This window comes from Anoplopoma fimbria, chromosome 6 (genome assembly GCF_027596085.1).
Source record: "Anoplopoma fimbria isolate UVic2021 breed Golden Eagle Sablefish chromosome 6, Afim_UVic_2022, whole genome shotgun sequence".
Lineage (NCBI taxonomy): Eukaryota > Metazoa > Chordata > Actinopteri > Perciformes > Anoplopomatidae > Anoplopoma > Anoplopoma fimbria.
This window is the reverse complement of record NC_072454.1, coordinates 15,295,368-15,320,895: the sequence shown is the minus strand read 5'-3', so window position 1 is coordinate 15,320,895 and position 25,528 is coordinate 15,295,368. Positions and strand designations below refer to the sequence as shown.

At 36.8% G+C, this 25,528-nt stretch overlaps 2 protein-coding genes across 2 annotated transcripts in view; one reads left to right on the top strand and one right to left on the bottom strand.

Annotated features, from left to right (window-relative positions):
• Positions 1-13,478, top strand: part of eys (eyes shut homolog) — a 139,444-nt gene extending 125,966 nt beyond the window's left edge. The window contains exons 44-50 of the mRNA XM_054600062.1: positions 1,443-1,625; positions 2,846-3,012; positions 3,671-3,815; positions 5,609-5,783; positions 6,033-6,205; positions 6,312-6,473; positions 12,286-13,478. Coding sequence (XP_054456037.1) covers positions 1,443-1,625; positions 2,846-3,012; positions 3,671-3,815; positions 5,609-5,783; positions 6,033-6,205; positions 6,312-6,473; positions 12,286-13,478 — 2,198 coding nt within the window. The remainder of the gene's footprint in view (positions 1-1,442; positions 1,626-2,845; positions 3,013-3,670; positions 3,816-5,608; positions 5,784-6,032; positions 6,206-6,311; positions 6,474-12,285) is intronic.
• A 363-nt stretch (positions 13,479-13,841) lies between these two features.
• Positions 13,842-25,479, bottom strand: phf3 (PHD finger protein 3). Its single transcript, XM_054600063.1, has 16 exons — positions 25,304-25,479; positions 23,398-23,648; positions 22,511-22,627; positions 21,101-22,406; positions 20,341-20,608; positions 19,902-19,953; positions 18,543-18,663; positions 18,254-18,410; positions 18,046-18,162; positions 17,724-17,846; positions 17,478-17,622; positions 17,181-17,367; positions 16,944-17,091; positions 16,744-16,833; positions 16,357-16,552; positions 13,842-16,268 (listed from the first exon to the last, which is right to left on the bottom strand). Exons 2-16 carry the CDS (start codon positions 23,630-23,632, stop codon positions 14,488-14,490), a joined length of 5,043 nt encoding a protein of 1,680 aa, XP_054456038.1. The 5' UTR covers positions 23,633-23,648; positions 25,304-25,479; the 3' UTR covers positions 13,842-14,487.
• Positions 25,480-25,528: the final 49 nt, after the last annotated feature.

The following is a 25,528-nucleotide window of genomic DNA, read 5'->3' as shown; positions in this document are numbered from 1 at the left end:
ATGGATGCATGCTAGTGGCATTCTGTGTGATAGTTGAATGAGTAGAATGAGGAACAGAAACCTAAAGATTTACTTTGTAATTCACTATTACAATCACTCTGACATAACAAGAGTGATTATAGACCTTTGTGAATTTGAATGAATGCTGTTTAGGTCACCAAAGGTAACACATAGTAAGTAAACCTTTTCACAGGCATATAGTTACTGTATGAGATTAAACCTGTTTGCAGATAAATTCTAAAATATGGAACTATAAAGTCTTACAGTATCTGTTGGTGGTTTATGATATTATGTGCATCGCTTGTACATTAGTAATATGATGCAGATATTAATAGGCACTCAAATTAAGTTTAAAAAAAAATCTTGATAAGAAATTCTGAAATCAAATGTTATTTAATATAAAACAATTACTGACTAACAGTATAGTTACATATCTCATTTATAATAACATCATTTGTTTTCATTCCTGGTCATCTACAATTTGCAGATATCAGTATAGATCACTTCAGACACTTAATTCATTTGTACAGTATGCTCAAGGGTAATTCGTCCATGAACAGAGTAAATAGCTTCCTATAAACACACTCAAGGTCATTTAATTTTGTATTAATGGCTGACATGTTTGCTTCTTGTCTGAGCTCAGTTGTTATTACAAGATATAAAGATGATCATGTGTATGATCAATTCAAACTCCCACTGCAGCTAGATGCAGCCGTTACATTTCACTCCGGGAAACAATAGGCAAATACAGCTCTACCAGACTAGAGATGATAGCAGAAGCATTTCCAGCTTTATTAATAATTTAGCAGCCAAACAGAGCTGAGGGCAGTTGCAGAGGGGAGCTCTGAACCCCTCTTAGCCATCGCCTGAGGCTGCAGAAGAATATGCGTTGAAGAAGAGCAGTTTTTTTGTTTGAATGCTCACTGCTGTGTAAACAAAAAAACACAGCAGCATGTAATTTGGAACGAGCGTGGGGAAATTTACATTGAGTCCCCAGTGTAAAATCGAGTAGATGGGTGCGCTGAGATGGAATACAGGAGAGCATTATTGAATCAACCATGCATTCTGAATAAGTAAACTTGAGATTGTAATTGAATATCACTGGGAATATTGTACCACCCTTGTGAACATTGCGTATGAAGCAATGCGTGCTTGCCAGAACCCTTCCTAAACAGCTACTAATGAAAATAGAAAAGGACTGAACAGGTGATAGTGTTTGAAAACAGGTCATCATCTAATAGCATTCAGAAAGTAAAATATTTTACTAACCCCTGACTTGTAATGTGTAGCAATAGTGCCATCTTTTGGCAACCTGTATGGGAGATAATGAAACAGACTTGTTCAATTCAAACCACACAGACACAGAACCCTACATACACCAGCTAACGCTATTTTAACACAAATATGAAATAAATATGTTATGTTATGTGTTTGTTTTGCAGCCATCAATATAACTCGTGCAAGATTCAGTGGAAGTGATGCGTTTGGTTACACTTCCTTCGTGGCTTATTCCTCCATCCCGAGCCTCAGTTTCTACTATGAGTTCAAGCTGAAGTTCACACTTGCCAATAATTCATCTGCTGTGAAAGACAATCTGATGCTGTTCGCTGGGCATAAAGGACAAGGTGAGCTCAATCTCGACACCCACACAGCAATTTAAAATCATTCTGACGGTCAAATGAAAAGAGGAAAACTACTTTGAGTTGTCTCCTTAGTTGGATTTTAGGTGTCAAACTTCATTAAGGATTTTAAAAGAAGTGTTTTGAGAGATTTCACACGCTGTGTATGGTAATGTGCTACCTAATAGATAATCCACTCTCCTCTGAGATCCTCTAATCAAGAGGATTCCCTAAGGATTTTCTTTCTTGGCAGATTTTGAGACAATAATAATGAGTCTTCTTGCATTCCAGTAATTAATTGATATCTAGCTAAACTGTTATTGTTCTTGACTTTCAAAGAGCATGTTGGCATTGATAGAATAAAAAGGAACATGTGAACCGAGTATCTCAAAAGTATCAGTCTTAATTGTATTAAACAGACTTTGATGTGTAGGTGCAATCACTTTAAATTAGGATCTCCCTTCTGCAAGGTCAGATTTGGTAGCAGGTAACCGCCGTGTCATTGTCACCAGCATATTTTATGAAACAAATACGAATTAGAATGAAAACCAAACGTGTGGATCTTCTGGACTTGTTTTCTTTTAGGAGAACAATTTATAGAGATGGAGGCAAACAAAACAATAGAACTATGAATAAGGAAACACTTGTCAGGAGAGAGAGCAGCACTATTTAAAAGGGTACAGTTTCAAAGGCACAATATCAGAATAGATGAAATACGAACAATTTGCATGATCATAGGTTAATTGAAGTGGATCTTTTATTATTGGATGGCAGTGATCAAGTTACATGGAATTCAATTACTGAACCCATCTGTTACGTGTGTGACGACAGATAAGCCTGTGGGGGCACGGGGCTATATTGTTGGGGATCCGGTGTAGACACCAGATATCTGGGCCAACACTTCCTTTTCCGTCTGCTGCTCATTGTTTACAGTCCAATAAGCAACTTTAGATGCAAGACTAGAGACTAGAGTATGACCAGATTGTTTCACAAGTAGCCAATTTACAAGCTAATTTTAAAACAAGAAAAATTGAAATCACTGTCAGAAGCCAGTGGGTTTCTGAGTTTGCATTTTAGCCAATTCTGTTTGAAGAGATTACATGGGAATTAAACAGCTGAGCAGAGAGGCAGACCTATTAAAACAATGATGTTATAGATGTTATAGATGCAGTGTTAGCGTGTATATATGTGTCTACTGTGCTCATGACAAACGATGTGTTTTCCAGGAAATGCTGGTGATGACTTCCTCGTTTTGGGACTACGAAATGGCAGAGTCATGCATAAATTCAACCTTGGATCAGGTGTAGCAATCATAGTCAGTGATCGACTTAACCACCAGATCAACATTCACACCGTTACATTTGGAAGGTCCATGAAAACAGGATGGCTGAAGGTGATTTGATGTTCAGAAAAGTGTCATCTTGGGTGTTGGGCAACAAAAAGCCTCTAGACTAAATTCAATGCTTCAAATACCATTCTTTTAAAATAGTGTCTCCCAACCTGGGGGTCAGAACCATTCAAGGAGGTCCCAAGATAAAGCTTAGCGGATCACCAAATAATCAAAGGGATAAGAAAGAAATATCTCTTTCCTTTAACAACATTTTGTGTAAGAATGGTTGTATTCTATCTTTTTCTGATTTGTATCTGGATCCAGCCATTTTTTTTTTTAAATACCGAAAAAAAATAACTGACCTAATACTCAGCTCGAAAGAGAAGAGCTCGTAAAAAAATTTGAGCTCTTCAGACTTCTAAACATCGTTCAAAATTAAACAATTTCAGAAGGAAAATTAACTCTAGTAGTTGAACTGATAAAGACCATGTTCAAGATCATGAAAAGGATGTTTGCATCAATTAAGTTTGGCTAAAATATGTGTGGCAACAACAAGATTCTATCGAGTCAGCAAGGTCTGTCTGTTCAATAGCATGGGAGTTTGGTAGCTACTGTGGCAAAAAAAAGCTGAATAACTCAATTAATTAAATGATGCTCTATGCTGTAGCCTATACCTAGTAAGACTCGAGCTTGAGTACTGACATTTAGCTGTTTTTCTCAGGTTGACGGACAACGTAACAGAACAGGATCCACTCCAGGACCACTGTTTGGCCTCAATGTTTTCAACCAGCTCTTTGTTGGTGGATATAATGAGTACACTCCTGAACTGCTGCCACTTGGATCCAGGTTCCGTCATGGCTTTCATGGTAAGGCTGCTACAACTTTATTACAACCCAACATTGCTGTCTGGAGTTATAGCACTGGGGCTTGGAGTTTCTCCCAGGATCTCTGTCTCTTTGTAAGCAGTGGGGAAGGTGTGTAATGAAAAAGGCAGAATGTTGTATTCAGGCCAGAACAGAGCTCTGAGGTTGATTCTATCTGCACCCTTTAATCACCTCACAACCCTGTACAGTTTTTGCATCGTGTGCTAATCCATTCTGCCGCTGATAAGTCACTTGAACAAGGGTGCCATACAAATCATATTTGTCATCATCAACATCATTTATGCTTTCTCTCAGGTGACCCTGTGTAGGAATGTATTCTGGAGAGCATTCATTGTGCCCGCTAATGTGCGGAGCTTTGGAGCAAAATTGCCATAACCGTAATGAAGACAATAGCTATGAATATCATCATAACCATATAGAGCTCTAGTCTCTCCGCTAGATGAAGCTTGTTATTATAAAATGTCATGGCAGATCCATTTGAGGTGAACAAGAGCTTTTAATATTTAAGAACTGGAGCGGTTTTGTGTGTTTGCTTATTCATCATTGCATTATTCATTTCTCTGCTTGCCAAATAAACCTTCCAAAATCAAATCAGCTATGGTAAAGCATCAGTTTGCCCATGCTGTATCAGACTGACATACTCCCCTTTACTGGTGAGCACTACCTGAGTCAGGCGACACTGGTGGTACCATAACCTTTTTGCTCAGGATGTAATGAGAACTCATGAGCGTCTAATCAGATCTGTGTGACCTTCCTCAAGCCCTAATCGTGATGGCTTGCAGTGAACAAACTGATAATGCACTTCACTCCCAGTTATCAACAGATCCACACTCCCCTGTGGAAAGGTGGCAGAGGAGGTACTGTGGCTGCTGGGGGAAAAAAACAGTTACTCAATTTGAGCTGTTGATCAAATAACAAGAAACGGGCTGGTTTGTGTTTGTCAAACTTGTCTTTTACAAAATAAAACACATCTATTCTTTAACTGATTTCATCAGACCTGCTAAAAGACTAGGAAGTTAGTAGAAAATAAGAATCTGGAACTAAATTTACCACACATTTCAAGGTCTCTTTTCTGACAAGTATTAATGCTACCTCTGGTTTCTTGGTTCTGTTACAAGAGTGGGTGAATGCAGCTAAAACAAAAATAAATAAATGAATAAATATAATCTTCCTTGTGAATCTGCTTGGCTTTTCGACAGCCTATGTTTGCAGCACAGCAACCATCACTTGAGTCCGCCAAGAAGACAGCATCATGCCATGAATATTCATGAATGAGCATGACATTTCCCCTGCATCCTGTTTATGCCAATGACTAATGCAGCAGAGAGACAGGAGTCTGCATGTGACTACATGGCTTGTGCTCAGGCCTTATATTTATAGAGGGCCCTGTGCTCTGCAGGTACAGGCCAAAGCAAATATTGTCTTGGTAAAATTGCATTATGAAAGCAAAAAGCAAATATGATGCGGCAGATGCAGGATGAGGGGGACATCTTTGATGTGAACTGATTATATTCCATCAAATTCAAAAGTTGACATCTAATAACGACAGATTTCAGTATGCATAATTGATATAAAACCCTGTGGTTTCATTTTTGTTTTTTATTTGCCTTATTTGAAATGGAAACTCAACTCAGATTAATCACATTTTAGTCTGCGCACCATTAATGTTCATACAAGGAAAATAAAGACTGCTGTGTTTCCCTTTGACAATTCCCCATCAGAGAAATGAAAGATACCCCACTGACATGAAGTCCTTGTGTTTGTTCATTCCAAAGGGTGCATATTTGATGTGCAGTTTCGTACAAGAAGAGACAGAAAGTTCCAAGTGCTGGGACAGCCTTCAGGACATCCTGCGTTTGGGCGCAGCGTGGGTCAGTGTGGAGTCACCCCTTGTGTTCATGTTCACTGCAGAAACGGAGGGGCATGTGTGGACTCCGGCTCATCTGTCTAGTAAGTGAAGATAAGCAATATTGGATTTGTGTTCTGATTATGTTTAACTACCCCACTCATGAATAACATATGAAGACTTTGTAGTTGAATTGAATGCACCCAACATCTTTATGTCATGTGTATATTCCCATATCTATTGTGACTAGACATCAATGCCCTATAGAAAATCAGTTACACAGTGCAAGTAAAGCAAAAGGTATTGACAGTGTTTACAAGCTTCTCACAGTGTCTGACTGTGTGCATCTGCAGTTGCCAGTGCCCATTTGGATGGAAGGGAGCACTCTGTTCTGAGACCGTGTCTGTGTGTGATGTCGAGCACAGCCCCCCTCCTCTGTGTGCCCACGCCTCCACCTGCATCCCTCTTCCGAATGGATATACCTGCCAGTGCCCCTTGGGGACTGCGGGACTCTACTGCGAAAAAGGTTGCATCACTGAATCCTAACTGTATAATTATATGTTTCTTTTTATTTATTTCATAAGACAAGACCTTCACTATTCAATTATTGCTGTATTGTTTTGCCTGTTCAGCTGTGGCCATCAGTGATCCATTCTTCAGCAGTAACCGGTCTTCATGGATGTCATTCCCACCTCTGAGTACTAGACACAGGACTGTTTTGCAGCTGCAGTTCCAGCCTTTATCACCTGATGGCATCCTTGTCTACACTGCACAACATCTCAGTGCCAGTGCTGGTGAGGACATTCAATTCCATCTTATTTTAATGAACAAAGTGCAGAATGTCAGTATGTTGACATGTAAGAACCAGACAGACATGGATTTACACTGCAGCATGACTTGTTGGCTAGGGGGTAATCTTAGTCATGACATTGTGACATACCATACTATGACTTTGTCATGACATGCTATACTTTGACATTGTATGTCATACAATACTATAACATTTTTTTGACATACTGTAGAATACAATGAAGTTTTTATGAATATATTATACAATAAAATGTTTGGAAAAGCTATACCATAACTTTTGTACGACTTTTTTCGACATACTATAATTACTTTTTCTTAGATTTTTTCGACATACTATAATATTACTATTTTACGACTTTTTTGACATACTATAATTACTTTTTCTTAGATTTTTTCGACATACTATACTTTGACTTTTTCAACAAACTAATTTGAGTATGATAGGACTTTTATGACTTTCTTCTACAAACTAAACTATTTTTTTTATGACTTTCATCAACATACTTACCTACTATACATTTATGACTATTTTAACATTCTATACTATGACATTTTTTTAAATACTATACTGACTTTTTTCGACTTTTTTCGATTTGTCTTTCTTTCTAAATCTTTTTAATTTTATGATTTTTTTGACATACTATACTATGAATTGTTGTGACTTTTTTGACATACTATACTATGAATTGTTGTGACTTTTTTCAACATACTATACTGACTTGAGATTTTTTCTTTTGACTTTTTAATGACTTTTTCAACATACCGTACTATGATTTTTTGTGGGACTTTTTCAACATACTATGACTTGTTTCTTACTCTTTTCGACAAAGTATAATATGACCTGTTTTAATTTTTCCGAAATAGTATACTATGATTTTTAAACATACTATACAATGAGTATTTGCTACATACTATAATACACGTTTTTTATGACTTTTTCGACGTACTATAAAATGACCTTTTTATTACTTTTATTTGACATACATTACTATGACTTTTTTCTACCTTCTATTCTATGACTTTTTTTATGACTTTTTCTGAGTCATAAAAAAGTCATTACTTTTTGCTGAACTTTTTTTAACATGCTGTACTTTGACTTATTTATTACTTTTTTTTCACTTTTCGCTGATGTTTTTTAATGAAGGTATTATACTGTTACTGTTTTCCTGCTTTGTATTACATGACTAAATTCTATAATATTTTTTGACATACTAGACCATGACTATTTATAGCTTTTTTGCAACATAATATACTATAAGTTTTTATGACTTTTTTGGACATGCTATATTATGACTTTTTTCGACATGCTATATAATGACTTTTTTCGACATACTATAGCATGGCTTTTTGACAAATTGTCCTTTTAATTTTTTATGACTCTTTTTGGCAAACTATAATGACTTTTTATTTATACTATACTATGATTTTTGTATGACTTTTTTTTATCAACAACTTGACATGACTTATTTATTTCTTTTTTTTCACTTTTAGCTGATGTTTAAAATAAATATTTTTTTTCCACTTTTAGCTGATGTTTTTTTATTGAAGGTATTATACTGTTAGTTATTCGACTTTTCTACGTAGTTTAATTTAACATTTTTTTCAACATGGTTTACAATGACTTTTTTCCGACATCCTATACACTTTTACAACATACTGTTCTATGACTTTATATTATACCATACTATAGTAATACTATATTATGACATTTCTTGACAAACTATCATTTTACTTTTTAATGACTTTTTTCAACATAGTATGATATGGCTTTTACTACTTTTTTCTGCATACTATATCATGACTTTTACTACTTTTTTCTGCATACTATATCATGACTTTTTTATGACTTTTTTTGACATAGTATGACTTTTAATAACTATTTTTGACAAACTAATCTATTACTTTTTTCAAATTTATTTCGACATACTATACTATGGCTTTTTTTATGACATATTATACTATAACTTGTTTTGTCATTCTATACTATGACTATTTTATACCTTTTTTGATATACTATACTTTGATTTTTTTAACTTTTTTCAACATACTATACTATTCTGTGACATTTTATGAAGTACTTTACTATGACTTTTTAATGACATACTATATAGTTTTTATGACATACTATACTATAACTTTTTTTTACAAAATATACAATGACATTTCATGACATACTGAACAATTACTTATAATGAAATATATTATTTTATAATATAATTATATAAGACCTACTATAATAGGGCTTTTAATGCCCTTTTTGACATATTACCTGGCTTTTTTAGGAAATAATATTTTATGACTTTTTTGATGTACTATACTATGACCTTTTATGATTTTTTATGAAAAAAACGACTTTATTATGACTTTTATGTCTTTTTGACATTATATACTTTGACTATTAAGGACTCTTTGCGTCTATACTATGACTTCTTTGGATATACTATACTATGACTTAATTGACATAAAATACTATTACTTTCCTCAACATACTGCAGTATGACTTTTTTTGGCTTTTTTCGACATAGTATTATATTACCTTTTACAACATACTATACAATTACCTTATTTTTACTTTTTTCAACACACTATACTATGACTTTTTCAAGACTTTTTTTTTGACATACTATAGTATGAGGTTTTTCGACATACTATGACTTTTTTATGATGCTTGGGACGTACTTTACTATGTCTATAAACGTAGTCATGTGAATTTTATATTTATTTTTTTTACTTTTTTTACATAGTTTAGTATGACTTTTTTATGACTTTTTTCGACTTTCTTCTTTCTTTTTTTCAGAAAATACTATACCACGACTTTTTTAAAAACTTTTTTCAATGTACAATACTAGGCCTTTTTGGATATACTATGACATTTTTTAATAAACATACTATACTGTGACTTTATTTGCTTTTTTCTGACTTTATTATGACTTTGCTATGACATTTTTTGACATAATAAAATATTACTTGTTATGACTTCTAGGACATATACTATTACTTTTTTATGACTTTTTAGACATAATAAACTGACTTTTTTGACATACTACACATTTACTTTTTTTTCATCAACCTACTATACTGTGACTTTATTTGCTTTTTTTCGACATAATATATTATAACGTATTTTTCACTTTTTTCAACATAGTATAATATGACATTTCTTATGATTTTTTTCAACATATTATTTTTTTGAATACTATTCCTTGACTTTTTATGACATTTTCCGACAAAGTATCATATGACTTATTTTTACTTTTAGTTTTTAAATACTAAAATATGAGTTATTTACAGACTATACTTAGATTTTTATCGACATACTACAGTATGACTTTTTTCGTCAAACTTTACTATGACTTTTTTTATGAATTTTTTCGACATACTGTACTATAACTTTTTATGACTTTCTGGACATAATATACGATGATACTGCAACATACTATACCGTGACTTAATTTGCTTTATTATCTTATTTTTTATAATTCTATAATATTACCTTTTTTTTCGTCATACTCAAATATGACTTTTATTGACATACTATACTTGGATCTTTATAGACCTACTACAGTATGAATTTTTTCGACAAAGTATAATATTACTTTTTTATGACTTTTTTCAGCATATTATACTCAGACTTTTTTTCAGCAAAATACTATACTTTGTCTTTATTTTCTTTTTTCGACATACTTTATTGTAACTTAATTATTTTTTATTTTACCGACAACTTTTTTCGAAATACTAAAAAAATACTTTTAAAAGTATTTTTAAAAGTTTGCAAACTTCTTTAAGTGTAATTTGTAAAACAGGAACTTATGAATTCGGGCTATTTGCCATAATATTCAACATACTACTGAATTACTTTTTTTCCCTTTTTTGACATAGTACAATGACTTTTTAATGACTTTATTAGACTTCATTCTGACTATACTATGACTTATTCTTATACTATTCATTGCCTTTTTATGACTTTTTCCAACTTAGTATAATATGACTTTAAATATTTTTTTTAATTAAATGTCTATGCTATGATTTTTTCGACATACTACTGAATTACTTTTTTTTACTTTTGTCACACGTATAATGACTTTTTAATGACTTTTTCGACATACTATAATATGATTTTTTTTTTACTTTCTTCTGCATACTATGATATGACTTTTATCGCCATACAATACTTTGATTTCAAACGTCATACTACAGTATTACCTTTTTATGACTTCTAGGATATATTATACTATAACTTTTTCATGACTTTTTTGACAAGGTATATTATGACTTTTTTAAGCATACAATATTATGACTTTTATTCAGCAAAATACTTTACTGTGACTTTATTTGCTTTCACTAAAATGACTTTTATCGACATACTATACAATAACTTTTTTTCAGCAACATACTAGACTGTTTTTTTTTTTACTTTTTTCGACATACTTTATTCTGATTTATTAATTACTTTTATAAACACAGTATAATATGACTTTTTTTCAAAATACTATACTATGACTTTTTTCGACATACTATACTATGTATTTGTTCGGACATTTATAATAACTACTATAATATGACTTTAATCTAAAGACTATACTAAGATTTTTTCAACATACTACTGAATTACTTTTTTCATTTTATGGAAATACTATTCTATGACTTTTTTTCTGTTTTTACATACTATACTATGGCTTTTTTATGACTTTTCTGACATGCTATATTATGACTTTTGTGAAACACTATACTATGACTTCATAAGAATACTAAACTTTGACTTTTTTTGACATATTAAACTATTGCTTTTTTTATCAACATATATACTGTGACTTTATTTGCTTTTTTGGACATATACAATTATAACTTTCTTTTTACTTTTCTTGACAAAATATAATATTACTTTATGACTTCTTCTAACATACTTTACTACAACTTTTATCAGCCTATTTTCAACACACTGTACTATGACTTTTTATAAAAAATTTCGACATAGTGTAATCTTTTTTTCTGTCTTTTTTCCAACAAATTTACTTTTTTTGACTTTTTAGATATACAAAACAATAAATATTTTTCACTTTTCATCGAACTTAAAATAAGTTTTCATGACTTTTTCTGCATTCATACTGTACTATGGGTTTTTTATGACAGCATAATATTCATTTATTTTAACATTCTATACTTCAAGTTTTTTAGACATACTTTACTATGATTTTTTTTATGACATAATATACAATGGGTTTTCCATGACGTACTATAGCTTTTTAAAAATTTTGTTTTTCAACATACTCAAATTTGACTTTGATTGACTTTGATTTTTTCAAAATACTATACATTGGCTATTATTGACATTCTTAATGACATGTTTTACTTTTTTGCCATATAACACTATGTCTCTTTATGACATAATGTAATTTCATGACACAGTAAACAATTACTTTTAATGTCATACTATAGTATGACATTTTTGACATTTCGATAAACTATACTATGGCATTTATTGACATTTTATGAAATACTATGACATTTTTTTAATGTTATACTACACTGACATTTTTATAACATATTATACTATATTTTTATGCCATTTCATGACAAACTATACTATATCTTTATGATGACATCATATACTATTATTTTTATTTAATGACAAACTACACCTTCATGAAAATGTCATAGTACATGTCAAAGTAATATTGTAGCATGTCATATAAAAGTTCTAGCATATGTCATAAAAAAGGTCATCGTACGGTATGACATTTAAACGAGAAAGACCTTACTAATGGCATGTATTACCATTCTATTTGCTTTCTACAGGAGACTTCCTCTGCCTTTCCTTGACATCCGGCTTTGTCCAGCTTCGATACAATCTTGGGGATGGCACCCACATCTTGCAGTCTGTTCAGCGAGTGGACTTGCACGGCCGGACCTGGCACACAGTGAAGGCTGGAAGACTTGGGCACCAAGGCTTCCTCAGTCTGGATGACAAGGAGATTAGAGCGCATGTGACTGAGGGGATGACCACCCTAGATGTTGCTACTGACACCTTTGTCGGGGGCGTGTCCACCCTGAGCTTCGTCTCTGTGGATGCAACTGAAGGGGAGCCGCTGGGCTACACTGGTGGTTTAAGAGAACTTCTAATCAACGGCGAAGAGTTTGAGTTAACAGAGTCGGGGGCAATAAGTGGAGTAAACGTAGGGGACTGGGATGGGACCGCCTGCGGGTACAAGGTTTGCCAAAACGGCGGTTCCTGCAGAGCAACAGGAAGTGGCTCATTCACATGTTTATGTCTGCCAACATGGACTGGCTCTGTGTGTAACCAGTCTGTAAGCTGTTTAAACAACATCTGCAAACAGGGTTCCTTATGTGCACCATCTAGTGACACCTCCTACCGCTGCATATGCCCCTTGGGATGGGGTGGGAGGTACTGCGGCACAGAAATAGCCACAGACACGCTCAAGTTTGTGGGAAGCTCATATGTTAAATACCAGGACCCGAGATACAACACAAGGGATTTTAAATTCACACAGATTTCTTTCAGCTTCCAAACAAGCTCAAATGACAGTTTGATAATGTGGATGGGTAGAGCTGCACATGAAGACGATGATTACCTCACAGTTGGACTTGAGAACGGCCACCTCAAAATCTCTGTCAACCTTGGAGAGAAACTTTCCGTCCCAATATCTTTCAGAAATCTCACACTGTGTTGCAACACATGGCACAATGTCTCCATATCTTTAAACAGCACAGTTATCCAGGTGTTCCTTAACTACAAGAGAGTCCTTTACGAAGACTTGGACCCGTTTGAGCGCTACGTGGCCTTAAACTATGGCGGTCAGCTTTACTTTGGAGGATTTGAATTATACAGAAATGTATCAATTGTCACTTCTGGGTTGTTTTCAAAAGGCTTTGAAGGAAGTCTCAGAAATGTTTATTTGTTTAAAGATACCAAGCCGCTACTGTTTCTCAACAATAGTGAGGGTTTTAATGTTCATGAGGGCAAAAAGTAGTGAAACTCTCTTAGTGACGTGATATAAAACTATATCGTAGTTGTGTTTTCTAAGGCCCTCCTACAAAATAGTCCACAAGGAGATTTGTGTAACATTTGGTAGTAATTAGGTTAGGTTAACTTTTTAGAAAAAGTTATAAACTAAGCTATATTTGAATACTTGTTTCTTCAACACTCTAGCACTCAATTCTCAAACTTTTTGAGGGGATATAGGTACATTGTCTGATTCAGTGCTGTGTTTACTGTAACAAAACTCAAACAAGTTGTATGCCCCGAGTCAGTTATAACTATTTCAGTCTGTCACGTCAAATAAATAGATGCCTAAAAGTATCGTTATACAACAATATAATCTGTATTCATAGTTTTATCTTTAATACATTTAGAAAGAAATATTCAATTGTTTTTAATAATCAATAATAAAAAAGGATTAGCTTTATTACGGACTGTACATAAACAGTGCAAAGGCACACTTCATCTCTAATGTATATTACAAGCCAAAATGTATATACTTTTTAAAAAACAAAAGTTTGTAAAATATTTTAGCAATTTAAAAAAGTAGGGGGAAAAAAGCAACGGTCCTTCGTTTTCTGTGTTACATTCATGCCAACTTAAACTTTTCACCAAATGGTCCAAACTTGTTTTGTTACTACAAGACTGAAAACGTGTGCTGTTCATTTGTAGTCAGCACAGCAGCTCAATATGAACAAGATATATACAATAAAAAGGTTAAAATTTGAAAGTTGTTCCAATATTCAGGTCTTCTTGGTTTTTAAAAGAAAGCATCTATAAAGATCTTCACAACCACTGAAATTATAGTTCACCTTGGCTGCACCGTCAATAAAATAAAATGGAACTTCTATGGAGGAAATGGCATATAAGCTGCAGACTGCTGTATAAAGTAATAAACAACTCCACTATCAGCCAACACAGCCGCAGTGGTTTGAACCAGCCACGTGACCAACAAGCTCAAAGTCCCCAATGCTTCCTAGCAGGACTTTAAAGAAACATAATTAACTGTCTTTTGAACTTCTCCGTCCATTCTCATAATCAGAGTCCCGTCTATTTCTGTGTCTGTCCTTATGTCGGCTGCTGTGGTCATCGCTGTGGTGCCTCTCTTTTCTCTTCTCGCCGTAGCGGTCGTCTGAGTGTCCGTGGTGCCTGCTCCTCTCTCTGTCGTGGCTACGTTCGTACTTTTTCTCCCGTTCCCGGTCGTGGTGTCTGCTCTTCTTCCCGTGGTGAGCGTCCCTGTGATGGCTGTGCCTCCCGTGGTGGTCTCTGTCCTCCGTGGACCGCGGCCTCTCCCACGGGTCACTGTATCGCTCCTCTAGACGCTTGTGATCTTTGGCCAGGGAAGTAGGCTGGCCAGCTGGTTCAGGGTAGCTCTCAGCGCACTGCGATTCAAGTCCAGGAAGAATGTGTGAAGTGCTATCCTGAGCCCATGGTGCACCGTGGTTCTGATCCTGGGTTGGTGGGCCGGAGAAAGTATCAGGGGGAGGGCCAGTTGGGTATTCGTAACTACCAGGTACCTGAGGCTGTTGCTGCTGTGATGGGATTAGTGAAGCACTGTTGTACACTGGGAGAGTTTGTGCCATTACCGAGTCGTGTTTGAGCTCAGATGCTTCTGTGAAACTTGCTGCTTGTGGTCCTTGAACTGAAGCTGAAGGAGGAGGAGGAGGAGGACATACCGTCTGAGTGGCTGTAGCACCAGCCTGAGACGTGCCAGGATCCTCCTTTTCACCATCGATTGGATGAATAGTTGTTGGCTTTTCTTCCTCAGGTTTGTTCTTGGCCTGAGAAACCTGTAAAAATCCCTGGTGAAATAGTGTAACTGGCTCACTTCTCGTGCTGGCCAACACGGGAACAGGCTTTGGACTCGAAGGAGCTAGGTGGCTGGCTTCATCCTTTTGTAGTACTGTTGTTTTATCTACATTCACACTGGAATATGCTGAAGACTTTTTCAATATTCCACTTAAAGGCGGTTTTGGGCTATTAGTCTGAGCTGGAGCAGCCTGGGTTTTTGTCTGCAACAAAGAATTCCCTTCAGACGGTGCTTTTTCAGTTTCAGACAAAAGGCCGGTATCGCCTTTGTTTGCAGAGGCAGCGCTGCTAGTTTCGGTCCCAATTTGAGCTACTGAAAAACTTGCCAGGAACGCTTCAGTCGATACATCTGGAGGCTTATCTCTCAGAGAGACTGGTGTTCCATGGGTCAGCACTGCGGCATCCTTTCCTGATGAGTTGTTAACAACAGAGGTATCAGCCAGACTGGATACTTCTGGTTCGGCTTTAACAGGTTTAGCTTCTTTCTTCTTGATGACAAAGCGCTCTCGAGATGTAACAGCTGTTGGACTTTTAGAGTTTTCAGTCGATGCCTCTGTTTTCGGAGCTGGTTGGGTCTCTGTTGCATTTTTAACTCCAACATCTGGCAGAGGCGGCAACTCCCCACCCCAGCCTAATAACACACCTGGAAGAAAACGCAGTGGTTTCAGGGGTTCCTGACTGTTGGTCTCCTCTGATGCAGACGGTTCTTCCAGACACTCCGTAGTTGGCTCATTAACATCTTCAGTAGTGATAAGTGGTTTGTCTTTCTCTTTTTTATGTACAGAAGTCAAGGAAGAGAGGAATTTTTTCTCGTCCTCCTCTTTTGCTCTGGTTTCTTTTGTGGAAATGGTGATGGGCTTGATTTCAGGAATAATCCTGGCAGTTTCATTCATGTCCACGGGAAGAAAATCCCTCTTCGATCTCTGGCGAATTATGAGTCCAAGGAGAAGATTGGCGCGGTTGTTTTCTAAACCTGTAAATTAAAAAGAATAATTCAGTGTGAAACGTGAGGAATGCAAGGTCATTGAGAGAAGATCATTTAGGTTTAGTGTTCAGGTTACCTGGCCCATCAAACGGAACGAGCTGATGTGGAACCTTTTCGGTGGCACCCAAAGGAATGAGATACATGTCCTTCACTTGTTTCAGGTTATTGGAAACCACTCCGAAACGCCTACGACTGCTGAAGTAGGCGTACAGAAGAGTATAGGAGATCTCATCTTCCTCCGTCTCAGGACAAAAGCGAATTAGGCACACCTCCTTTTAATGAAAGAAAAAGCATGTGTCAGCAAAATCTGCAATTCATGTGCAAGAAGTTGACCATTACTCTTTAATGGATCACATGAAATCGGGATGTTAATTGTCAGATGTGAGCTGTTCTTTTATTTAATGACTGAATTTTACTATATGCTGTATAACCCAATTAAGATGGAATGCTGCCAAAAACTCACTTTTGTTCCAGTTGCCCGAATCTTCTCCAAGTAGTCCCACACTATCTGTGGAGTTATCCTTCCGCCAACTTGAATGCTGTCTGGAAGGTCCTATTAACAAAAAAAAAAAAAAAAGGTAAACCTTAATAACAGGACTTCAGCGTAAAATACTTTGCAGCAGCTATTCAAACTCAAAATATGTTCAGTTGTGTCCACGTTACCTCAGTCAAGTTGTCCAAAATGCCTGAGACAGGGAAGGCTTTTGTCACAAACTTTGCCACAGAGTGCATATGAATGAATCCTTGCCACAGAGAGTTCAGGTTAGTGAGGAAAGCGGCCTCTTCATCTCTTCCAGCTTTATAATCCGACCTGTGACAAATATGACAAAAACAGATGGAGCAAACTTGCAAAAACGAGCCGAACACTAGAACCACACGGCGTCAGATGGAGCCGTTTACCTTCCTTCATAGCCTGACTGAGCGTTTCGGAAGCTCTCCTCTAAAACAGTGAGGTGCAGATCGTCGTCGATTGGAGGCGTTGCTGTGCTCTTCGTCTCTTCTACTTTGGTTGATTGCCTCCTAACCACTGTAGTAGCCACTTTGACCACTTTGGTTGGTGCCTCCTCCACAGGGGGCGCCATACGACCTAATCGAAAAGAAAAACGTAACATGTCAAGTTGGTAACTGAGGATAGTGACACATAGGCAGATGAAATGTCAAAAAGGGCTTAATGGCTGCTCTTTCGTTCACGTTTACCTGTGCAGATTTTGCAGTTTAGATCAAATAAGTGAGACTTGTGTTGTCTGGTGGTGTCTTTCCCCGCGTCGGCACTCGCTGCTTTCTTCTCAGGCGTATTTGGAGGTTCCACTGAGTCTTCTGTAGCTTTAAGAGGAGGCTCAAACTGCAGAGGAAAAAAAAACAATAGACAATGACGCACACAACTCACCCTGATTTACTAGTAAATAAACAGAAATGCAAAGTACTATTTGTCATGTCCCTTACCTCTGCAGGCTCAGGTGCCTTCACTGGTTCTTGGCTCTCAATTTCAATTTCACCTTTGTGTGTGATCTTAGTGATCGGCCGTCTCTCTGCTTCTCTTTGCTCTTTTTCAATCATCTCAATGGTCTGTAAAATGACAAATGTATTGGTTTTTTTAAGAGGGCTACTTAATGTTTTGCATTCTAAAATACAACCATAGTTTGTTTTTTTTATGATAAAAGACATCTCAAAAAATGTGAAAACTAAGCTCAACTTAAACTTAACTTTGTGATTTAATAGATTCAATTAGTAAGAACACTACAACAAAGATTAAGGCAGCACTTACATGTCTGTTCTCCCTTTGTCGCCAAGCAGCCAATTCTTTCGAGGCCAGTTCCTCGGGGCTCATTCGAATTAGGTTACCAGGAGAAATTTCTCCTTTGAGAACCCTCTTAAAGAGGACCTAAATAAAAATAAATAAACATAAGCAAAATGTAACTTTTGTTTATAGGAACTTTACATTTAGATTACGTGTGATTATAAATGGTACTCACATTGTTTTTAGTATCTTTGAGGTTAAACATCAAGCTTCTGTACTTGTTCTTGTATTTGTTGTCAGTGTCTTTATACAAGTAAAAAAGCTCTCTCTCTGTCTTCTTGGCAACTTCAGAGGCCCTCTCCACCGACACCTTCAAATCAGACTCCTTCAACCTAAAATGCAGAAAGCATCACGTGTTTGATGCACTTAGATGGTTGCTTGTTAAGATTTTCAATTTTGTAAAAGAGTCAGTATTTTTTTCAGTTTACAATTATTTGAATTACTTTTACTCATGAAACACTTACCTCTGTATAAGTATTTCTTTCAGAGAATCACGCACACTTCGCCTAATTGCTTCCACAGACACAGGTTTCTTTGAAGCTGAAGATGAAGTCTTACTTTTTGTCTCTAGTTTCAGATGAACACCTATGGGGATAGAAACGACACTATGTGCTTAACAGGTCAAATTTGAATATTTGTTTTTATATGTTATAATTTATTTCACCAGTCAATTGACAACCTTACCAATCAAGTAATTAATTTATAGAACAAAAACCTGTTGTCAACCTATGTATGAAAAATAAATAAATATAATGTCATGTGACTTTCTTCATTCAATCCTGTTAACATATTGATTGATATACCATTGAACCGTGAACCCAGCATGAGGCATGGACTAAGAAGCAAGTTCACCTGGATATCTTTTTGCTATCTGGCTTCACTAATCCTAACAACCACACTATCGTTAAGCGGTCACGCAATGGTGGTTATCAACCTCGGTAAGTAAAGTGGGTTTGCATCAAATGATGAATCGCAAACATGGACAAGTCTGTCAGCGGAGTGGCATATTTTACAAACAAAGAGCAAACTATAATATAACGCAAATCTGAAAAGACAAACACATAATACATAAACACAGTTGCAGATGACAAATGGAGTAAGGACAGCTGGCTAAAAAGACTATGTGAATGCGTGATTAACAGGCTTATAAAACCACTGGCCTATTTAGAGAGCAAGTAGATTTGACTATAATTACATTCATGTATATATTAAATCAATGTGTTGCCTAGATAATAAGGGTGCAATGGATCAAAGAACACGGTTTTGAGTACTGGATCAGATCAGAAGAAAAAAAGTATGTATTTAACATTTAGAGATAACCTGATCACGTTTTTTTGCTGTGGAAAGAGATAGCTGATCGTCAATGAGCCATACCATCAGATCCACATTGTTATGCGTTTTTTGTTGTGCATCTTTTTGTTAGAACAACTGGTATACAAGAATAAAGAGTATAAACACAGCTGCAACTTTGTTTGTTTTAACCTGGATAATGGCTTTGATTAGCCTGTAACCGCTTCACATTTGTGTAATACTATTTACCACGTACCGAGCATCAATTGTTCATTAAGCTGGTACTCTTTTACGAGTTGATTGGTTATATGGAACTTGCTTCGGAGCAGGTTTGGTGTGCAGCATAAACTAACATGGTGACCCTAACCCTGGTAAGAAGTAAAACACCAAGGGTTAAACCTTAAGTTACCTTGCTAACTTCAAATTCTGCACCACAGTACAGGCTCTGGCCTCACAACAGAAAATGGAACAGAAAACAGAACAAGACAAAAAAAATAAATGTATTTTTACATTCAAAGCCCCCCAATAAATACCTGTTTTATGAGCTGCATCTCTGACATCTGTGGACTGCCTTCTATCAGGATCCTTTTTCGGGAGATAAATGCAAAAAGCACATATTATTTATTTCAGTGTTTAAAGAAAATATCAACAAAATTGAAAATGTTAAAGACACCACATAAAAAATATAAAGATTAAAAAAAAAAAAAATACAGGGTGAGTTTTATGTGTGGGAAAATGTACTTTGGTGAATACACCATGTTAACCACACACCCACGTGTCCTTCAATGCAGGCAAAGTTAAAGCAAAAAGACAAACCCTTGTGTAGTGGTAACACTGGCTATGATTAATATCAGAGGACGAATAAGCTGGGGGGGGAAATAAAATACCCTTTGTATATAGTACTTTTAAATAAATGCATAAAACAAACAGCATTATTATAGAACTTGCGGTGACACTATTGACTCTTCTTACTGGTCTGACTCCACCCGATGCAAGTTTCTGGGAGGGTCCCGGTTGGGGCTTGGGAGGCAGCTTAAGATCCTGTACTTCCGCCTTTGCTTCAACTTCTGGTTTGGCTGCTACTGGGGGCTCCGGCTCCACCTTTTTGCTCTCCTCCTCACAGCACTTCAAGCACACGTACATCTGATCCTCCTCCTCCATTTCACGTACTTTTGTCAGGTCAAGACCAACGCAGTCTCCATGGAACCAGTCCTCACAGCGACCGCAACCTACCATGAACCTAAACAAAGGACGGATATCATCAAACGGTGTTTTTGCTAATGAGCATTCTAAACACAAGACACACTTTGGCAATGAGCAAATATGACCCATAACCACATTAATCATCACAGCTCACCCAAAATTTAAAAAAATACATATTTTTCCTCTTACGTGTAATGATATTTATTACTCAAGATTGTTTTGGTGTGAGTTGCCTAGAACTCAACAGAATATTTTCTTTCAAGAAGTCATGACCCGGTTACCCAAGATAATCAATAGACCTTGTTGTGATCAGTTCGTGGATTATCAATCGAACAATCTAGAGTAATATATAGGACCACAAGTAAGTGAAAAATATGTATATCTGCTTTTAGGGTAAACTGTACCTTTAAACTTCTTGCCGAGTAAGAGCTTAACAATCCACAATTTAATGTAGTCAACACTTGTGGAATAAACTAAACAATTTACCTGTCAAGTTAAATCTAGAGCATAATGATATTGCAACACTTACATGTTATTGTGATGTTTTTGGCAAAGGCCACAACAGTTGTTTCCATCCCATACAGCCTCGCTGTTAGCCGGTTGCTCCTCGGCGGTTTCCTTCTTAACAACAGGAGCATTGTCTGGAATAAACAGTTGTGGCTCCTCCACAGAGATGCTTCTTGCTGTTTTACTTTTCTGTCTTTGAAGGATCTTTTCTGGCTTTTTTAGTTTGGGCTTTTCTTGACCTCCTTCCTCTGGCATCTTTAAAGAAGGGCCTGGACGACCATGCATCGGGTTAGCGGTCTCAACTTTGGAGATATTGGGAGGATGAGTATGTTTTGTTGGTCCCTGCTGATCAACACGGTTGCCAAATGAAGGGCTCTTCTTCCCCACAGAGCTCGGTGAACTTGGCAATTTTGGCTTCACTTTACTCTCTCCTGTGTCTTGTGTCTTCTGGATTTTAGTAGCATGCTCACTTTGGGTGTTTTCTGTTGGCCTTTTCAAAGGTGAAGGGTCTTTCTTTTCCTTTGGAGATAATATTTTGTGCAGGTCTCCTCTTTGGATTTTGGATGGTATGTTTTGGGACACTTTATGCCCCTTAATCATGTTGTTTGGTTTACCTGAAACCAATTCCTTATTCTTGTTAGAAGTCAGTCCTTGTTTGGACTTTAACAGCGTTTGGGCCACAATCTGTTGTTTCTCCTTATCATCAGTCTTAGTATCAACATTGGTTCTGTTATTCTCAATGTTTTGTGGCTCTTTGATGTCATGTTTCACTTTACTGACTGACTTTTGCTTTTCAGAAACACTCTGATTGTCAAGATTTGTCTCTTGCGTGTTGGTACTCGCCATTAAAGTTCCGTTAGAAGTCTGCACGTCGTTAGGGTTCACATACGGGCCCAGACCGAGGGGTGCATCATCAGCAGAGTTTTTCTCAATTACATCCACCTTTGCCACAGTCTCAGGTGTGGGATTCTGTACACTGACAGCATTATCTGGCAGCACGGCATAAGAGAAACCACCCTCAAGGCATGCAGACTGGCTCGCTTCAACATTTTGTGAGTAAGAGGGTCCTGGAAGCAGTTCAATCCTAAATCCTGCAATTGTGACTGTCAATCGTCTCAATACAACAGCAGGATTCAGCCATAATCCACCATCAAGATTGTTGACATCAACACGCCCTCCCACAATTAGTAATTTCTTCAGCTGGGGGCCTGCGACTCCTTTCTCAATAAGAAAGGACTTCTGTAGCCTGTTGGCTGGTTTCCTTCCAGCTCGTACTCGGATCATGGTTTTGGTGGATGTGTCGGCAGGTTGTGGATCACTGCTATGTTCTGTTTCAACATGAAGAAACAAAACATAGAAAACATTAGTACCACGTCATTTCTAATTTGAAGGTGCCATATGGTGGAAACAGGAATCTTAATGAGCAACTCACCGTATTCGAAAGAATGTGGACGTTTCTTCCGCCTGGCAACAGGTTGCTTGTCTTGTGTAGTCGCTGCAACTTTCACTTCACTGCTGAGGCCTGTTGATGCTGAACCTTCAGCGAGACCTGCATCAGCCAAAAAAAATACATGTAGTTTATTTCCCTGTGTATTAATGGAAGGGGCAAAACTGGGAAAAAATAATATATTTAACACCGATAGAAGTAAAAATGGCAATCTCAACAATTGAAGATTAGCTATTTGGCTGACACTGGCGTATTTACAATTACGTATCATTGTATATGTGTTTTTAAAATCAAATTGATAGATTATATATCCGCACACTTAGATCTATGCAGACTACACTTTATTTTGACTTTTGGTCTAAAGGACCTTCATCAGAGTATCATAATGGTTGATATCCTGCATGCTCTTTAAAATCTAATAAAATAAAAAGTTAAAATCTTTAAAAAACACCATTGAATCACTACTGAATTCCCCTAAGATGCTGTGTGTCTTCACCATTTCAAAAAATATTCATGACATTAAATGAATCCTGGTGATTTTAATCTCAAACAAAAATAAAAACACAGTTTGAATGTAATATATATAATCTGCTAATGCTGACATGAAAATGTTTGTGTACAAAAACATGTTGACAGTTAGGATTTTCCCTGCATACCTAAAACTAGGGAGGTATGCCTATGTGAATTGTTTTATGTACCTCAAAAGCTGATGTAAAATACAAAACTAAGAATATCAGAGAAAGGGCACTGCTTACCAACTTTTCTGGTAATTGTATATGAAGTTTTGGTAGTAGTTTATAGTTATCTTTTAATCCAAGTTTTGAACCAGTACAAATAAACATCTTTAGAATCTGTTTTGTCTGCTGATGTACCTGTTGAGCCAGCTATCTGAAAAGTGGGGTCCTCATTGTCCAGCAGATTGAACTGAGAGCTTGAACATCCAAACATGGGGTCTTTGTCACTGAGCATGTTCTTCAGTGAATCTTCCAGTCGCAGTCCTGTCCCAAACTCATTACTGGCTTCACATTCCAAATTTTGACCTGCTATCAGGGAATCGTCCAACTGGTCACTGGGTATTAAATGGTTAAAGGTCTCCACAGTATCCATGAATGCTGCTGCCTTCCTGTATTAAAAACAACACAGACAGAATGGAAAGCAGTCTAAGTCAAAATGAGATCAACACCCCAGGGGCTTCAAAATAAAATTATAATCAACATCAACATAATGGACAACATCAATTCAAAGGAAACACGTGCATTCACAATGCTCTTTGTCAGTCAAAAGGATTAAAATTGATTAAAAGGGATTAGCTGGTCTAAATGTACAAACTCCTGCAGATTGTTCCATTGTTGTGGAGCATAGTATTTAAGGGCAAACTTCCAAATTTCTGTAGTAACTTGAAGATTTTTGAAGACCAAATAGTCGTGGGACCTGGTCAGTGTTAATTGTATCTATGGTTCAAAATACATGCAAGATACTCAAGTAGTTTGCCAAAAAGTGCTTTGCACCACACATTCCTGCTGGCTTCCTTAAAGTAATCATTTCTTTAGAATTTTCTGTTTTCCAATCGTGAAAAGAAATTAAAAAGGGGAAAGCTGCCGTAATATTTTACGTGAAACAGAAATGAAAAGGCAACATTAAGAATGAATGTTTTAGAGTACTACTTCTGGTGACTGAGCTTGAATACTTCCGCTTTGGATAAAAGCACTTATTGTATTAATGTAAAAGTAAAAGTAGTCTTTATGCCGTATTTCAGTTTGTTTCTGTACTTTTGCTCTGGTTTATGCTCTTAGATGCTTGTTTAAGAAAGGAGAAGCACCTATGACTTCTGGTGACTAGTAGTTCTCTTGAATACCTATGTTGAATACACTTATTGTAAGTCGCTTTGTTAGAGTGACCTACCCACTATATATACAAACTCTGAAATCTGCTGTTAATCAACCGATAGTGGTACACCTATAGAGCGTTTTTTTCTTTTAAATTAAGAAAAAAAAGTATTGTTTTTTTGCAAATTAAGGTTTAAGGACAGAAAAAACACTGTATTTGCATATTAGTTAATCTTGATCCATAACTATTGAACTATTTGGAAAGCTGTCCGATAACCAGGCACCCATACTGTTGTTTATTTGTTTAAGAAGACAATCAATGCACGTGCAAGGGAACTCTCGCTATGGAACAACTCGGAGAACCTTCCTCGGTGGAAGCTCACGTTACCTTTACTGCAAGTTACCGTTTTCAAATCGCGTTACAGCTGCACAACCTTGAGCAGGCCAGAGTGAACCGTGCACACTCAACAATACGAATAAGTTGTGCAAGCAGGTCCCCAGAAGGGTTGATTCAACGCCACCTTTAATAACTTAAAGCCCATATGAATGGCCGCGGTGCTGTGTCCAGGGTCTCCCAGTGAAGTGTTTCTAGTTAGCATGCTAACGCTACAGGACGGCTAGCGACAACCCGCTACACAACGCTAGCATGTTAGCTAGCTAACGGTAGCTTATGAAGGAAGTTACCACCCAAGGTAACTCGTTGTTTTAAACTCGAGCAATTTCCCTATGAATATTATTCGCTTTAATCAAATATGTGAGAGAAAATGAAACTATTTAGTTCGCCACTTCGATGCTATATCTGTCAGACAGGCTAGCTAGGTCGCTTTAGCATAGGCCTTGAGCTACCAAGTTTGTTTGTAGCACGAGTTCTGCTGAACGGTCGTTAGGTGATCACGCCCACGTGCAGTTTGGTTAATTGTAAAGATGTTTATTCACATAATAATGGCCTTACCTCTCCCTTGCCGCAATGTCGTATCCAACGCGTATGAGATTACATGCTAGCACAGCTGCTCCCTCTAACTTCCTCTAACTCGGCCGTCAGTCGTCCTGCTGCTGCAAAGCCCCTGACAGGCAGCGTTGGGTGTCACGTGGCTTCTGTTTACAGGTAGCATAGCAGCTGATAGTACAGACACAACACGTATCCGCAGCGTGGTTTCCACTCTGTGTGCGTCGTTAA

Coding starts and splice junctions, on each gene's coding strand:
- phf3 (XM_054600063.1), bottom strand. CDS start 23,632: ATGGATACTGTGGAGACCTTTAACCATTTAATACCCAGTGACCAGTTG. Junction 22,628..23,397: donor TCAGATAGCTGGCTCAACAG/GTACATCAGCAG, acceptor TGGCTGATGCAG/GTCTCGCTGAAGGTTCAGCA. Junction 19,954..20,340: donor CATCGGGTGGAGTCAGACCA/GTAAGAAGAGTC, acceptor CTCCCGAAAAAG/GATCCTGATAGAAGGCAGTC.